Raw genomic sequence first — 19,125 nt, forward strand, 5'->3', positions numbered from 1 at the left:
CCACAAAGGAATCCTACAGTATACTAAACAAAGAAGTAGGTTAAGTCTCACAGCTGTAGAAACTATTCAAAAATATTTGACAACTTTACAGTTCAGCACCAACATTATGTATTGTACAGATATTAAGCACCTATACAAAAGTTTTAATCAAGACAAATACAAAAATATAAAAGAAACCAAACAGATGTATAAAATAAATTATGTTTATAAAACTAAGTTCTAGTAATCCAACATGTTAAGCCCTAATTTCAAGAAAATATTTCCTGAAATAAGATTACAATTAACATATGTACCATGAAAAACAATGCCACCCGCAAAAAAATTTGCCCAGTCCAGGATAACACATCATCTTTAGAAACATGTTAACCAAAAACCTTTCAGCTAGCATCCTTTTCCACAGCTAGTATAGAAGTCACTAAAATTTCACAATCCACTAAAATTGAAACCAAAAAGAGCCAACTATAGGGTACGAATGAGGAATGAAGACTCAGCAGGTGTTGTCATTTTTAAGTCACTAAACTAAAAGAGACAAATACATTCTATCACCACAGCAATCACAGAAGACTGAGGTAGGAAGGGGACCACTGGAGGTCTTCTAGTGCAACCTCCTTGCTCAAGAAGGGACTGCTAGAGCATATTACTCAGGATTACTTCCACAGAGTCTTTGAATATCTCCAGGGAAGAAGACTTCAGACTTCTCTCAGCAACCTACACCAGTGTTCAATCACCCCAATAGTAAAGATCCTCTTCTTCATGTTCATGTAAAACTTCCTATCCATCAGTTTCTGCCCATTTCCTCTTGTCCTACTTCTTGTACCACCAAGAGCCTGGCTCCATTCTCCTGGCACCCTCCCTTCAGATATTTACAGGCATTGATGAGGTCTCCTCTCAGTCATCTCTTCCCAAGGCTGAACAGGTCCAGCTCCCAGAGAAATGGTCCAGTCCCCATATCATGTTTATTGTTCTCCACAGAACCCATTCCAGGAGTTCCTGCCTCTCTTGTACTGAGGAGCCCAGAACTGGACCCAGCACTGCAGATGTGACCTCACCAGGGCTGAGCAGAGGAGCAGGATCATCTCCCTCATTCTGCTGTCCATGCTCTTCTTGATACACCCATCACCTTCTTGGCCACAAGGGCACTGCTGGCTCATGGACAGCTTGCTGTCCATCGGGACCTTCAGTCCTCCTTCTCAGAGCTGCTCTTCAGCAGGTCAACCCAAGCTAAACAGGCTTCAACAATTAAATTTAAAAACTTCCCTCAAAAGTAATCACCTCCTAGCCTTGGGATGAAACAGACAAAGCATGTTCACATCCCTCCACATGCAACACACCACTGTCAACAACAAAAGCCCTTGTGTACAAAAACACAGCATGTTGTAAGAAGACATCTTGGCTCATCAAGTGTGTATCCAGTAGACTGATTTTGGTTCTGTTGCAATTAATTTTCAGCAACAACAGAGAACAGTGTAGTCATATTTGTGACACAGAAAATTATTTTACCACGCACACTATTGCTTCAATGTATTTCAACTGTAAGAATACAAAAAAAAACCCTTTACTAAGTTGCATTCATCTTTAAAGTCAGAATTAGTTTTCTTGATATGCATATTTTATGAATACATATAAACTCTTAAGTATTCAATCAGTAATGCAGATGTACTGAACACAAATCATCAATCACTATAAAATACATAATTTCTTAAAATGCAAGCAGAAAACAAGTATTATTAAGGAAATGTTGAATTCCAAGACGAAGTTTCATCTTTTCATCTGCCTTGCTGCAAAAGTAAATTAGAATCTACAGAGCAACAGAAGTTCTTATTGCAAAGACATCTCTCAATTATTCATGTTAAATCCAACTCCACTATTAATGGAACATTTAAAAGTGATCTTAGAAACAGAGAAGGACATTACATTTGCAAGGTTACCACACAAGCTTACATCAGTTATACAGAATAGGACAAATTAACAAATCACTGTAGATCAGAATGGTCAGAATTTATCATAAGCAGACATGCTTGTCTGCATGATTGCAAACCAATAGTAAAGAGGCAGAAGGTGAAAGGAAATAATATCACCAGTGTAAGAAGAGAATTACATAGCATTTCATTTGCATGTCTTCTATTATTGCAATGAGGAAAAACACAAGTACACACAGATAACATAATTGCGGTTGTGGAAACAGAGCAGAAGATTTTCATCCTGATAACCAGACAGCAACAGTGGAAAAAAAGAGGACAGAACAAAATTTTTCTAAAGAAACAGGAAGGATTCCTGTAAGTCTGGAAGTAAGTACTATTGCAGTGACACTGCACACCAGGAAATAATGAATTTTCACAAATCAGGAGTCTAAAATATCCATTCATCTGCAGAACCACACACCCTAGTAAGCATGCCAAAGTACTGCTGTTAAAAGGCATCTCATAAAAAACTTTAAATTGCTTACAATAGCCCATATAGGCAAAAATATCTCTAATATCTTCCTTAATCACATGTACAGCATTAAATCATTGGTCCAGAAGGCATGCAAGTCCACAGTTAATCCACCAAGAGCCTCAAGTTGCTAGGCACTACTATTCAAATCAAGAGATTTTGTGTTTGCCGTTTTCCTAAGGATAGCTGCACATGTTAAAGCTTTCAAACTAAGCCACTTGAAGACAAAGCTTTAAAAAACACAAGTTTAAAAAAATAGGTCAAGATTGCCATGGCATAGCAAGTTACCTAATCACAAAGGAGATCAAGGGAAAAAAATATTAATATTATGAAGTCTAGACAAAATAAAAAGGGAGGAGAGCACTTTTGTCAAATTACCTGAATCTTTGACCAAACACTACCCTACATCTTGAAATCTATGCATATAGGTTATACACATGTATACCCACAAGACCTGTAGATATACATCCTGAGACTTTTAAGTTTAGGCATACACCTGACCTTGAAAGAAATGCTCTACCTATATACAGCAGTTCTCAAGATAGTTATTTGAAATTTGCAACAGGGTAGAACTGCATTAATTTGTTTTGTTGCATAGCAATCTTAAACAGGAGACTGATGACATTGCTAAAAGCCTTTGATTGCTTACGTTTACGTTTTCTACAGTCAAGGAGTAATACAGCCTTCCTACTTCCACCCTGCTAAGCAGACAGTTCAGATGACTCAATTTCATTTTTTTTCTAGCTCATATGGACTAGTAATGTCTTACAAACACTGCCCATGATTTAATACACACACTATTTGTTTCTCCCATGGATTTCACCCAAACTGATATAGCAGATTTCGATTCTTTTTCTATGAAAAAAGGTTTGCTCCAAATTAAATACAACAATACAAGTAACACTCAAAAGTATTCTGCCTCAAAACAAAATAAGCATCAAAATTATAGGTTCACAGGCAGAGCTCTACCAGGCAGCAAAGTGGTGACCTGCTCACTTAGGCCAGTACATTGCCTAACCTTTATTACCCTGTACAGACAGAACCTCCAGTCTCCAACTGACAAAGCACCTTAAGTCACTGCAGGCACTGGTAGCAAACACACTGCTGGCTTTGGTAGGCAATGAAACTCTGGCCTGCAAAGCATGGTGTACAAAACCCACATTAAAAGCTGTCTTTCCCATTCCTTGAAGTATACAATCTCTGCCATAAGCAGCTTCTTGATACCAACTTCCATTGCCTTTTTTGGACCACCTTTTCACAATATGGGAAGCACAAATTCTAACCAGTCACAAGAGTTGTCAGGTAAAAAGCTAATGCATGTGGGAACAGCATGAGAATCAGACCAAATGTTTCTCAAAAATGTAACATCCACCACAATGAAGGAACTTCACAATTTGCTTACAAGTAACAAAGCAATGCACAACAATGGTAAAGAAATACTTCAGCCAGTAAGAGTTTACATTTAACATTGTGAGAATCTCATAATTAGCTGTGCACAGGTCTGTAGATCCACCTGCACAATGCTCTTCACAGATCAGACAGGTGTCCCCTTTACAAAAGGTGACACAAGTTGTTCTTTGGTTTACCTTTTCCTTCTCAAACTTAGCAGCCATTTACAAATAAGTGATCAACCATTTCCATATACATTGTTTGCCCATTTATTTCAGACAACACATTGGGATGGGATTTTTAATTCCACCAAGAATGTTAATCTAGCTTCAAAGGTAAAGAGAAATAGCACTGGGTGCTTTGTTCTCCCGCAGTCACGTCAAACAGTAGCTGTTAAAAAGGCACAAAAGATGCATACAACCAGATTTCACTAGGAACCCCCAAAAGATTCATATCTTATTCCAAAATTGAATGTTTTTTTCTCACCATGGTCATGGCTTCTATCCCAAGGAGTGGATTTTGGCAGGAGGTAGTAGCTATTTTTGCGTCAACAAACAGAGCGTCAGAATATTGTCAAGGCTGCATTCAGAAAAAAGTATTCCAGATAAAGGCTGCATTTGTAACTAACTGCTATCATTTGCAGATAATTTTATGCATATATCAAATCATTTTTTTGGACTAAATACACCACAATCCACGACCTTTTATGAAAGCACAAACTCTCAACACATCCACAAAAGCCATCAAAATACACTGAAGATTTATAATCTTGCAAACTGATATTTTTCCTACTAGGCTTGCAAAATAGTAATTCAGTTGATTTTTTGTTTGGTTTGTTTTTAACAGTAGCATCACAAGGGACTTACATGGCAGTCAGTAAAGTGGAAGTTCATTTGTGTTTCTTTAAATTAAGAAGAAAATTGATCCCATTATGACTGACTGCAATACCAAGTCACCATGCATCAAGGTCTAAGTGCATAATCACTACCAGGAAGCAGGAAAGAAGCATAACCTCAACTGCAGGAGTAAGACTCCTACTTGCTGCTAACATCAGCTAGACACACAGACTCTGGAAAAGTGACTGTGCAAGCCAGTCACACACTCACTTTCTTCTCACTCTTTTCTCACCCAGACCCAAAAAAAAACTCCAAACAAGCAAACAAACAAAAATTTAAAAAAAAATTTAAAAAAAAAAAAGGCACCACAAACTCACCAAACCCATTACAGAGTCACTGAGACCATGGGCCAATCCTCCCAAACTATTCAGCATGTTAAGAGACCCGACTCAGCACTCCCATCCCCCCCACCAAAACAGCTGCTCTGGAGGCTTGCAAGCAAGGAAAAAACAATGGCAATTTCAGAAAAGTATATCTTTCAATTACAGGTAAACCAAAAGGCTCATCTTAGTCTCAGGCCTATCTCCTTCCCAAATTCCAAAGACCTGCTTTAGGTAACAGAGGTGACAGAGCTTCTCAGAAAAGGCTTTCTCAGAAAATTAATTATCAAAAATAAGAAACATTAAGCAAGCTAACCTAAATACAGCGGTCACTAGCATACTCTTCTAAAGCAGGAAAGGAACAAACTGCTCTTGCAATTCTGCATAGCATCTGGCAAAGTATGCTAGCAATTTTTTTCTAATGCAGCAATGGATTTTAACTTCACCTTAACATTTATGACAATACTGAATATTATGCAATTATTTGAAGGAGGGAAATTATTCAAATATATTTTCATGTAATAAACTAAAAGTATCAATTTATTTGCTGATTCTAAGGAAATACACCCCCTTACATAAACCCATATTTTGTTATCCTACACAATAATGTTATCATCATTATCATAAAATCATCAAAAGAGTCCATGTTCAAATACCAATCTTTAAGAAATTTACCTTAATGTTTATAAAACCTTTGATAGACTCACTCAGTATAAATGCCATGGATCTCTTTTCTGTCAGCCAACAACAGCAACCAGAGCAGATACACAAAGACAGGACTGACTGCACCAATTTGTTTACTGAATCACAATGAACAGCATGCCAGATATTCGCCCACTGATTCTTTTTTGGAAATTTTATTTTGGAAACAAAGGATCATTTATTTCATCTCTCTTGCCCATTTTAAGAGAGAACAAAATTATTTTTTTCTTCTTCAGAAACTTAAGACCAGCAATTTTCAATACTCCAAGTATCTATCAAAAGTACTGTCTACAGCTGTATCCTACTCCATGAGTCATTCAGACAATAATGAACAAAAAGACAGGCTTTTGTTCAAATCACATGCAGTGGGATTACATGTGAACTGACCCTCCATGCGTTAATTGAAGACAAAGCTTTGCTTTGAGCTCATTACTGTTCTTACAGATAGACACTAAACTTGTCAGTCTATCTCAGTTTCCCAATTTAAGAAATTTGTTTTAAAAGTACACATACATACCAGGAAATAAGCCCAAGTTTCCCAAGTTCCATCACTACTTTCAGTGCAAAGGAACAAAATAGTGTATATACAAAGAATGGGATAGGGAGAAAGAAAACAACAAAAATGTCTTCTGCAACTTCATAACAGTTTAACAACATAACAGTTACAGTCTTCAATAAAGAAAAGAAACAGCAGGCAAGTTTTCCTCCTAACTATATTAATCAGAGTGTCTTGAAAAAAATACAAGCAGCCCTAGGGATAAAAAGATAGATCATTTCACCAGTTCTCACTAGGGGTTTGATCTTCTAGAGCCACTGACATCAAGGGAAGCATGATTATGTCTTAATTGAGACTTTAAATAGTGCATTTCAGAAAGCAAAATCACATTACCTTGTTTTATTATATTTTTAGAGAACTGAACACACCAGGTTTCTGAAACATAATTAAAGCTATTTTGAAACTGCAGCACCAACCAAAAACTCAAACGTGTTTTTAGTCACCACATTATTTCAGGAAATTGTTCAGAAACTTTCCTAGGATCTGAGTGAAAAGTTGAGAAACAGGAGAGTGGAGAGGATCTACAGGAATGTCTGTACTTTCTCCATTTCTGCTTAATCCTGCCAAAAAATTGTTCCAGACTGTCACATCACCAATATTATAACTAACATTACCACACCATTTATATTTTATTGTTAATAACAACCACACCACTAGAATGTGCCCAGTTCAGAGTAACAACTACCAAGTCTCCATGTTCAGCAGCAAAACAGCATAAGTGAACACTCCCATTTCATTAATTTTTTTTTGTTAGTAAAAAACCAGGAACTGCCAACTAAAGCCATTTATCCTGCTGGTCTAATCCATTGAGAACAGAGTTTGTCATAAATTAAGTCAGGAATCTTCACTGTAAAAAGAACCTCTGGTACATGAAGCAGAACAGTGATAAAGAAAGCTGCTAAACTGTATAAAAATAACATATAAGAGATTACCCCAGATTTGGTAAATCCTAGCAAACACCAAGTGTTTAGAATTCCTTTCAACTTTAACATCACCAGCACCCAGCAGGGTGTACACAGCGTCCCACAGAACCTGCACTTGTTTTTGTCTAGGAGCTTTAAAAAAAATCACAGCAACTCAAGTATGAAATTTTTAGATTTCATTCTCCAATAGTCCTCTTAATAAGCAGGTGGTATCCTCTAACACCAAATAACTAAATAGTAAGGGTCTGTATTCCAACTAGAACTCAAACCTAAAGGAACATAGTTAAGGAAGGTACATGGAAACCTGTTCCACCAATGCTAAGGACAAAAGAACCACCATTCAAGAATCACATTTTTTGTCTAAGTTTTTTATCCTGAATCAAAAAGGTGTAGATTTTTCTCAAAAGCAGAAACAAATTTCTCTTGCTGGCTGTAAAACAAGGAATTTCTTCAGCTACATGGTTCATTTACTCCATAACGAAGTTGGTAGCTGCAATGGCTTTTTACTTTGAACTTCCATGTAGTATGTGCTTGTCCTTATTCTGAGCAAAACCGGTAGAGAATAACACATGATCTGCAGTGACTACACATACAGCATCCTCCCAGGACTTTGTTCAAACATTGTGAATATAACTTCCTCCTAGCACTGCCCACACTTTTAAGCAGCTGCATGAAAACTTTTGGGGGAAAAAAATAAAATCAGACCATATAATCAGTTCATGATATACAAAACCCTTACAGAAGTAAAGAGGTTTTGAACAATAATTTTTATAAATTCAGACAAAGTGAAAACAGCACCCTCTTGACTCTTTGGTCCTTTCAGAGAATGCAACTCCACGACACAATACCACCAGCAGAGAAGCCAATTTTTAAACAGCTTTCTATTCGCATCCCAAAGTGCAGTTCAGCACCTTCTCAGGGCTGCTGATACAGCTGTTCACCAGCTGTGCTATGAATCACCAAGATGATCACTTAAAACCAGATACTTTTAACCTAGATCATTTCAGTGACCCAGTTTTGCAGAGCAGTCTCATAAACAGCCCAGGCATAAGCGAAAATCCTGAAAGGTTTTTACATCCTGGGTGAAGTTCTTACAAACAGACTTCTCCCAAAAGAAAACTCAGCCTGCAATTACATCCCCAAAATGCAAGGAATCCACATGTACAGAAAGCATACTGAAAACCACTATGTTAAAGTATCTTTTAGATTTGCCTGGAGTTGGTAGCTTGATTCCTTAGATACCTTGAAAAGAGCATGTGACATCTAAGGCAACAGTCACAGCCAAGCAAATAAAAATAACTTACCAAACGTCTAGCAAATTCTTTATTTTCTGAAAGAAATCCATATCCTGGGTGTACCTTGGAAGACAAAAGAAAAAATTCAAGCTGAGTTCTGAAACCAGACGCCAAAGTCATTAGCACGTTTTCAGATACTGGGGATGGTAAAGTAGATCACTAAGCACTTAAATAGGTTGAATACCATAAGAAACTCTTAACACACTGATTTTTCTGTCCTAACTCAAGTTGAGCTATCATTTCTGAAACAAACTTTCCTTATTTAACTAGGGAGAACAGGGTTGCTTGCAGAGCAAACAGAGCTGTTTGCAGAGCAAATGGACATTACCTTTAGTGATTTGCCTCCTTTTGCTCTTTTTAGCTCCATTGCAGATTTCCCCAATTATGCTCATCCACATTCTCCTCAGCAACCACTGAGTATCCCAAAATATTTCTGTACTCTGTATCCCAAAATATTTCCAGCACTAACCACAACAATGGTGCACAGGTCCACAGTCATAAGCCCCCTACCTGTAGCGACCCTGGCTAGACAGCACAAAATACTCTCTTCATTAGTCTAAATCAAGCATCCTGTGTGCCTCATTTGCTACTCACACCCCAATATACATTCAGCCTAATGACTTGAGAGGAGCATGAGAAAGTTTTCATTTTACTTTTTGCAAGTCACATAAGATTCTTGATCTAATATACTCTGACATACAAGGCATTGTATTCACTTCTTTTAAAGGGCCAATAACTGGGTTTCATATTCAGAAACTCAGAGGGAAGAAAATACTGGTTTTGTTTCTGGCCCCTAAAGGCACTGTACCAAAACATCGTGTTAGAAAGAAATCACAGTGCTAGTGCTGATCCAACTGTTCAAGGGTAGTTAGTGTTGCTGATATGTACACATCAAATTTCATTTTAATAAATGCTCTGTGTACAGTAGCTCTGAATAATACATTCATTTCAGTGACAGAACAAAGAACATTAGGAATGTGAACATGACTACATATTAGTTTTTCCTACTGATCCCTGTTATGCTTTGAATTTCTGGCCAACTTGGAGGGAAAATAGGCAGACTTGCCCACATTTACACAAATAAGGTAATGTGCATTTTGTGAACCTTCTGAAACAAAAGCAATTATGGGATGCACCATTTACCTTCCTGCAAGTAACATTTATATGATACGGAAAGTGATTCAAATGCAGTTTAAGCAAAAGCCTTTCTGGACACACTTTGTAAAACATTCAAAAAAGCCATTATGGCATATAAAGGGTTAGCACTCAAAACTAATTGGGATTTTTTTTTTCCCCCAGCAAATTTGGAAATGAACTGAAGCTGCTCCCTGGTGTGAAAGCTGAATCCAGCAGCCACCTGCAGGATCAGCGACCAGTGCTGCCAGATGCTACAAAGCCTTTGATTTCCAGTAGCGATTTCAGACACATTTAACTCATGTGACATGAACTAACTGCAATAGCATATTCAATCACTTCCCCCCCATACACCTTTTAAAAAAAAATACAAACTCTGGCTTTTCTGCTTTCTATATATGAAACAGCTGCAGCAGATAGACACATTCAGACTCACAGCTTGGGCCCTGGTTTTCCTAATGACTTCCATGATGGCATCCATGTTGAGGTAGCTTTTGCTGGTGGGAGCTGGGCCAACACAGACAGCTTCATCCGCCATTTTCACGTGAACCTGAGGAGGCAATAGTCTGCATTAACAGATGCTCCCAGCAAAAATAATTAGCATCACCCAGTTACATGAACACAAATCTGATTGTGTCAAAGATCATTTACATACCACAGCCACTCTAAAATACACACTGCAATTACCAACACTGGCATAAAACTACTTGCACAGTAAATCTCGTTTCATTTAGCTCTGCGCTTAAGTCACTTGCAAAATGTTTTATTGTTCTAATACATTACTTTGAATTTGATTAAATAAAATCAAGACAAATATAATTTCACCTTCCTATACTGATCATCTATATGTAAATTCAGACTAAAAACTACTTTGTTACTTGTAACCAGGGTAGTCTAATATCTTAATACTTAATAACAAACATTCATGACCAGTTCTAAGCAGGCTCCCCAGGAAGTTGGGGATAATTAGAGTGAATTGAATGAAGGGATGCAATGAGTGTCCCTGCACAGCATCAGGTCAGCACCATGCACAAATTAAAGCCTATGACTAAAGAGTTCAATATCACTACACGTGAACCAGAAAATCTTGAGAATTATTTAAGCAGGCTCATGTTTGATTTCTAATCCATTGTATCCTCATTTATATGCATTTGCCAAATATTTTTTAGTCAAACAAAAAAGGGACAAACATCTCCAACATTTTACCAAGAATATTAAAATAGGTAAGTTTGGAGTTAGAAGTCTTCTTACATCTCACAAGAATGTTTAAGTTGAAAAAGTTTAATTAGATTGGTCTTTAACATGTATTCAGAGTTCAGAATACTTTTCTTTCAAGTAAGATACAGATATAACCCTGAAACCAAACAATCAGTTTTTCCTCATTCTGCTTTTTGCAAGCTCCCTTTCAGAGTGTATTTAAGAAAGCATGCCATTGTTTAAACTGTAAAAGATTGTTAGATGTCAGTAAGACTTATTTAGAATGACAATTCGACATTTCCAATGCTTACCAATTTTTAAAACTACTTTATATCTCCAGCACTTGAAACTGAAAATATATTGTCTAAAATTGGTGCTCTTTTAGAAAATTAGTATTAACATTGGAGAAATATAAGACCCTGAGATGAGTTTAGTTGTTCAGAGCATGGTGTGAATAACAGAGTTTGTGGTTTTGGTCCCTGTATGGATCATTCACTTAAGAGCTGGACTCCATAATCATTGTGAGTCCCTTCTGACCCATAATTCTGCACAATATTTTTGGTTTATTATTAGGAAATTTTGTTCTTTATGAAAATGAATTTTATTTGCAAGTAGTATGAAGGCTGTCAAGTGTGTCAAACAAGTTAGAAGTTACATAGTCTGGATACACTATCGGCTTGTTCAGAAATAACAAGGCCAGAAAACAACAAAAAACATCTACAAACAAGCTGTCTCACAATATTGTCAAAATATTGTCTCACTGCTGTCTCACAAGCAGCAGTGAGACAATATTTTGAACAATACAGTAATAAATAAGTAGCAGGTAAATATAACAAATGTATAAAAAGGAAGAGAGACACTTAAGCATTTTCATTTTTTCTTCAGTTTTGCTGACCTTGTCTGAACTTGGGAAATGTTAATCCTACCAACAAAAAGCATATTAGTTTGTCACCTAACTGCATGTTCCTTTCTGGAGGCTTGGAGAGAGCCTGAATAGCTCCTGAATTTGCTATATTCTCAAGTATATGAGAGTTCACATAACCTCCTGGAATCACCACACATTTCAACTATTGCTTCTATAAAGTCACAAAAGTTTTACCACTACAGCACTGGTCTCACAATATAAACAGAGAAAAAAAACAACCAAAAAATCTTAGAGCAGTAGCACAGACAATCATGCAGCAGGTTTTTGTGCTTTCTAGTACACACACCTTAGCAACTAAGTAATTTATTTTGATCAAATGCTACCAAGATTAGCCTGTGTCATCCTTCCTGCAGCACTAAGTTGAAGAAACAGCACCTTTATCGCCACGATTAGTTTATACGGATAAAGTTGTTCTGAATCCCAATGTGGTTTACAGTTCTTAACAAAGTCATTCAAGCTTCAGCTTAATTAAGAATGTAAATTTTACAAAACCAAAAGCTTCCTTATAGAAAAGAACTAAATATTGTTAGCTATTTCTAGGTATCAAGATGAAAACCCCACAACCACCTACTTCCTGCACTAAGACACCAATAGAGTCCCACTGGTACCAAAAGCAGCCAGAAAAGATATTGCAAAACAATTTATTTCATACATATAAACAGTCTTGTGCACTTTTCCCCAATATTCCCCCACTCCTTTCTGAAATGTTTTGTTGCTATTCAACTCTTTGGAGTTTCAAATCTTCCTTTCCCATAATACCCTGTAACTTAGTAAATCTATTCCTCCTTGTTCACCTTACTGCAAGTTGTTGGTGCCTTCTCTAGCTCAGTGCCAGTTCAGCCTTCAATGCACCAGGCAAATCTCTCAAAAAAAAAGATGTCTCCATGCCTCCATTAGTTCAAAAGCTCCAGATTTTCAGGATCCAGTGACAGCTGGGAGGATTTTCATGATCCAGCCCCATCTAGGGGCTTCTCATATCTACTTTTACTATCAGTTCGTATCTACTTTTATTCTGAGTAAACCTGCACACAAACTGGAAATCTGTTACTTAGTAATTCATAACAACAATTCCCCTTAGCATTTAGATTTCTTTGGCATTGCTGTAGTTCATGAAGAATACCCCAAATATTGCAACACAAATACATCATAGATTTTTTTTTGTATAGTACGAATGTAATTACTAGTAAACATTATAACAAAAGCCATCATTTGAGTCTACATGACAACTGAAACTTTCAGCCTAGTACCAAGGGCTGCCTACTTCACACATAAGTAATTCACTAAATCTTTACCTCTGCAGAAGCTAATTATAATGCAATCTTCCTAGACAGTACAAAGAATCCAGCAACTCCCCCTCCTCAACCATCACAAATTTCAAATATATTGATTTTCAAATTTAAGGATTACTTAAGTACTTGATTTAAATCACACAATCCGAGGTGTTGAAAACCTGTCCCTAACAGCTAAAACCTCAGAGGTGTAATTTATCCCTTTTCTGTTTTAGTTCACAAAAAACCACCAATGTCAACAAAAAACAAAGAAGCAAGTCCCAGGAGATTCTTGAAACAAATGCAATTCCTTCATAAATATCTGAATTGACCCTGCAATCTCAAGCATGAATGGATAACAACAAAGACTGCAAAACAGTTGAAACTAAGTGCTTAATGGTTTATACTGCAAGTTTTAATCATATTGGGCTACCTGGGCCTCAAGAAAAGTCTCAAGCAGCTACCAAGGACTTGTTATGTTAGAGAATACAAACTACTAGAAATCATGGAAAGACATTGTGTGTGTAAAAGCAGTTTAATTTCTGTAAAAGTTTTATACTTTTAGTCTATTTCATAAAGGCTGATTATATTTCAAAAACAACAAAACTGAAACCTGCTGAATCTTCATTTTATAGAACATCAATATAATTCAAAAACTAGAGACTAAATACAGTCACCTTTAGAAATCCAAACCAATCAGAAATAGCCAACCAGCCCATCACACTCTTGTATATATGAGAAAAACTACTAATAATAAAACTCTGGATTTAACAAGGAGTCCTAGCAGAACAACATTACAATGAATATTATTAAATGGTGTAACTATTTTTGGATTAAGATACAAAGTCAACTGCAAATAATCTGAAGTACATGAATTATCTTATTACACAACAACATGCTTATTCTTTCAGAAGCAAACAGCACAGAAGTGGCCAGTGGCTACAAAACTAGTTTAGGTCCAGGAGCCACCTTCACAGCAAGGCATCTATATCAGCAAATCCTGCCCCATCTTTACATAGGAACAGCTTCATGTTTCTTCACCACCTTTCCAACAAATAGGCAAGTAAAGCAAGGAGTCCACTGGGGATGACTTGCCAGTCATTTTTGGCCTGGACTGCTTTCAAGCACCACTCCAGGCTGCAGCAGCTCTCAGGGTGCAGAGCGGAGGAAGAGATGATTACAGCAGCAGCAACTGAGTTTGGAGATCCTTCTACATTTCAATAGTTCAAGAGGATTTATAAGCCAGGTTTGGCAGAGAGCTTGGCATCATACTCCAGAAGACAAACACATCCATAACCCAAAGTTCTGGATATGAACACCACAAAAATAGTCAATATCTGCCTTGCAGACAACCCAATTTAGAAGGACTGCACTGAATCAGAGCTAGTACATACCCAAATTACCTAGATTGTGTTAGCTCTCCTTAATCCTGGAGAGTGACACATGTTCATTTGATAGTAACATGCTGTCTTGCATTGCCATACTCTGAATTTATTGAATTATCCTCTTAATTAAATCTGTACCTCAAATAACTTCAAGAAATCAAAATTAACAACTTGCTACCTAAAATATACATAGGTCTCCTAGAGGCATTCTGTTTAACACAGCAGTATCAAGGTAACCTTCTCCAGGGCCACTCAGCTACTGCGGATCACTAGTTGGAATCTACATTATAAACAAATTACATTTAAAAACACAAGTCTCTCAACATTTAAACAAAGAAAAATTCTCAGTATGAACACAATGTATTAAAATTATTTTAAGGCAAAGAAATAAACTGCTTTCGGTGCATATACAGTCTATAAAACAACCAAAGACACCAAGAAAATTTACAGATCTCTAGCATTATAATTATTCAGCAGCTCAAGTTTGTTACCTTCTTATGGATCTGGTTTCATGACAAAAAGTGCTTTTCCACCCAGTTTGTTTCACAATCAATCAATCATTCTCATTTACTAACTCCAAAAAGTAAACATTGACTTTGTCAACAAAGAAATGTATATCTACATGCATTTCCTGATGGAGTGTTTAATATCATCTGCATAGCTTCCACAGATGATTTTATATACTTCAGCAGTCTCTGAGGCTTACCACGTGACAGATGTAATTTACTTCAGTGTAAATGTCTAATTAACACATACACACACACACACACTCCCCTTTTCCTCCATCTCCAAGGAAGTAAATGTCTGGGATTCCCCAGTGTCCCAGTTTTTCAGAGTAGGTCAGCCTACACATCACCATGTCTCAACACAAGTTGATATTCACACAGCCGAGACAGTTATACTGAGTTGCAGGCTGCGTTTTCCTCCTGATTCTTCTGTGCTGTTTCAGAATTTGTATTATAGGGAAACTGTTATAGCTGCATATACAGCACTAATCAAACCTAAGAAGCAATTAAAGCAACCTCAGCGAAGAGAACACTTTTGTTTGGTACACTAGATAAGATTGGGCATTGTTCAGACAAAGAAATCTAATCAAACAAGTCATTCTCCTTTTATAGTTCAAATCAATATTACACATTGGAACAACATCCGTTGGTGTAAGTAGATTCACTTAATTGGCCCAAACTGCATAATACCGCTCAGCAAGACAAATCACAATTAGCTCAACCCATAAAATAGGGCTAATGAATAAATCCTTTGTAAGTTAGCTAAAAAAAACCAACCACCTCAAATCTTGCCAGCACCATTGCCAAAAGAGACAGACAAAACAGAACAAAAAGCCTGTGGCACTGAACAGTCTTGAGGTAAAAAAAAAAAAAAAAATCAAACAGATGCAAAAAAGGTTCAAATTCACTGCTTTGCCAAAAACACATCTTCCATCCAACCTGTCTTTAGCAGCTTGACAATAAAATACACACAGAAATAATACAGTAAGTATGAGCACAGGGTGTAGTATACACACAGACTTTAAAATGCTATCTGCAAAGAAATACTGCCACACCATTACAGGATTTAACCCTAAAACAAAATAAAGGAAACACATCTAAAGTGCACAAAAAACAAAGCTGTGAAAGACAAATACCATAACTATCCTGTTTTCCACATTTAATTTTACTCAGTATTCCAAAAACCTTAAAAAGTTCATGCAAATAAACAGGTCAGCCTGCAGAGTCAACACAAATAGATTCCTCTGCAAGCCCATTTTAAACTATTTTAATTTGATGGCCCATAAATAGTTAAACAAGGACTCCGCAAAACAATTCTTCAGTGGCTTTCAAATGTGTTTTGGGAAGGGCATTTACTTACATCCCCCTCCAAGTCTACAAATACTCTCAAAACAGCCCATCCATTAGCATCTGCAGGATTAGATCCCTGGTTCATGGACACCAGCTGAGAAAAATAAATTTAAAAATACAACACCCTTTCCTTTACCTCCTAGTCTTGCCCTTCAAGTTTGCCAGCTGGTCAAAAAATGAAGACAGTAAATAACCTCAGTAACCAGGGCCTCAAAAATCCATTTTTCAACTAAAATTAATGGATCCAGGTTGAACTGAACAATCACTATGAATCAGGCAAGGAAGACTGCATTTTTAACCAACACCAAGAGAAAGCACATTTCAACACACATCAAGATTTTCATCTGTTTACATTTTTGCTTATACAAGTGAATTCATTTTTGTAACCTTAAAAAAAGAAAAAGCAAATCTACATTCTCTCTTCCATGGATGAAGCTCTGGAATGTTGTGTGCTGCTAAAAAGACACACAACTTTACTTGCATCATAAAGAGGAAAGGACTCCCCATTGTACTTAGAGGCCTCTTCACTCCTATTGTGAAAACCAGAGCATGCTAAAGCTGTCATACAGTGATACTCTCAAACTGTGTTCTGCTTGTGGCACAAGCAAGAAAATGCCTCCTGAATCCTGAAGACATTACATATAAGACTATAGATGAGTTCCAGAATGGCTTTTGCTCCTAAAAACCTTTTCCTACATGCTTATTGTTTGACAGCTTCAGTGAAGCACCTTCCAGAACAAAGGTGAGAAAGAAGGCTTCTCCATCAGAATTTTATTGCACGTTTTTACTGTGTTGAGCCCTCCAACTAGCACACAAGTTTGCTATTGAAAATTTAGCAGAATGAAATAGTTAATTTGAATCAACTTCCAATATGTTTTACTCAACACCAACGGGAACAACCCATTTCTCTAGTAGAATAACTGAAAAAGTAGGTCAACAGTCACCTTGTTCACTAACCTACCTTTGGATGAACGGAACAATTAACAGAGGTAGAGCAACCAGGAGGGGAAAATCAGAATGTCCCAATCTTTAACTCCAAGCTAATGCATGAGTAGCAAAACACATGAACAATCTTGAGGGAAAAGCACTCCCTTCACCTCCTTCCACTGGTGTTTCCCTTGGTGGGAGAGCTACCAAGTTCCCCTGCTCAAGTGAAAATTGGAGGCAGCACAGCCACTCAACACAACCTTTGCTGATATCTGCAGTGCTGTGAAGAAAGTCTGCAAGCTTTCAACTGCACTCATATGTCTGCAAACTACTTTTACTTTGAAATACGTTATCTACAACAAGTCTCCAGGACAAACAGGAGATTTTTAGTTCAGAACATAAACTAACAATTTGGGAGGACACTTAATGTGTTTATCAAAGAGTCTCCATCTATTGCATGAGTTGAGCAATTAATCATATTTATTAGAGCAGTCTACTATGCTCTGTGAGGTATGTGATTCTGCACTTTCAGTGTTTTAGAAAAAGAATTAAGTTTTTTTGTGATGTTAACAAAATAGTGATGCCCTACAGTGCTTTTAGTAGCCTCCCTGCATTTCAAACACATCTGCACCCACATGTCAGCCTTTCCCTAATGGAATCTCAGCTTCTAAGCACATTAGCAAAGCAATAGGACAGATCTTTCTCATGCTGTTTCTTTTTCCTGCCTCTCCCAAAAAACAAGCTCACCAAGGAATGCATTTCATGCATACTTCTTTGTTTTGCCTTCTAAAGGGGTTAAGACATGTAGGACATGGGAAAACTGGCAGTTAAGCAGGTCTAGGAAATAGTGTCACATGGTAGGAAGGGCAGTCAACTAACAGAACCTCATATAGTAGAGATTTAGTTCTTGATTAAGCTAGATATCCCAGAAGACACTTGGGATTCAGAAAAAGTTGGTTAAACTCAGCCACAGTACAAAGTAACATAGTAAGCACTGGTAACACGCCCCTATTTAGCATTTTCAGCTCTAATTTGGATAGAGTTTCTCTTGCAGATGGATGAACACAGCACACAGCCATTCAGCTGTCTACACATGGATGGACTGCAGAAGTTACTTCCAGCATCCAAAGATCAGGGATTCCTAAAATCAGTTCTAGTGTTGAGAAAATAGCTCACAACAAGAGCAAGGTGAATTCATAGCTACCTGGTATTTCAACTACAGAACAGTATTTAACAGAAAGGTGAAAAGGGAAATATGAGCAACTAAACCCAACGTATTCTGGATCAGTAAGTGGAAGATTTAAAAAAAAAAAATCAGTTATGAATTATATTCTTCCTGGTGTGGACTAACTTCAGGCCCAAAATGAACCACATATTGAGAATTACATCACATTTCACAATAAGCCTCACTTTAGGCATACACAAAATGCCACTCAAAGGATGATCCCACCCCTAAATGCTCCTCCACACTCAGCTCCAGCAATTACAGTGCTGCTGAGATAGATCAATGAACCGAACAGACACAGTGGAAAAGTAATCTGAGGGGAGGGGAAATTAACCTTCTGTCAGATCAGCAAGCTAAACCATCTCCCAGCTGCATGACCATCAGATCCCATACAGTGAATGAATGAGAGGGGGCAGGAGAGCATTCCTTTCACAAGTAGTTTAGACTTAGAGGAATTTAGACATAATATGAAGCAAGTTCTACAAATGTCAGATAATCCAAAGAAAATACCAGAAAAAACAATTTGTCAGTGAATGCAGAATATCTTAAGGACGACAAAATTCCAGAGCAGGTTTCCTAAAACACAGATTTTCCTCGTGTCTACACAATACATATAAGCTCAACAGAAAATATATATGTACATGTATGTATGTATGCACACACCCCTTAACCACTTCTAGGTACCCCATGAGAG

The 19,125-nt window shown here is 37.2% G+C and overlaps 1 protein-coding gene across 8 annotated transcripts in view; it reads right to left on the bottom strand.

The window, feature by feature from the left end:
• Positions 1-19,125, bottom strand: part of PCCA (propionyl-CoA carboxylase subunit alpha) — a 269,372-nt gene that overhangs the window by 219,544 nt on the left and 30,703 nt on the right. For 6 of the 8 annotated variants that reach the window (XM_064408356.1, XM_064408351.1, XM_064408350.1 and 3 more), the window contains 2 exons: positions 10,085-10,198; positions 8,524-8,577 (listed from right to left, as the gene is read on the bottom strand). The exons of 1 other annotated variant lie outside the window; for it this stretch is intronic. In XM_064408356.1, the coding sequence (XP_064264426.1) occupies positions 8,524-8,577; positions 10,085-10,198 (168 nt within the window). Of the gene's footprint in view, positions 1-8,523; positions 8,578-10,084; positions 10,199-16,666; positions 16,686-19,125 lie in introns of those variants that run through there. One more of the 8 variants, XM_064408357.1, reaches the window with a different exon arrangement.

The sequence above is a fragment of the Passer domesticus genome, chromosome 2 (assembly GCF_036417665.1).
Source record: "Passer domesticus isolate bPasDom1 chromosome 2, bPasDom1.hap1, whole genome shotgun sequence".
Classification (NCBI taxonomy): domain Eukaryota; kingdom Metazoa; phylum Chordata; class Aves; order Passeriformes; family Passeridae; genus Passer; species Passer domesticus.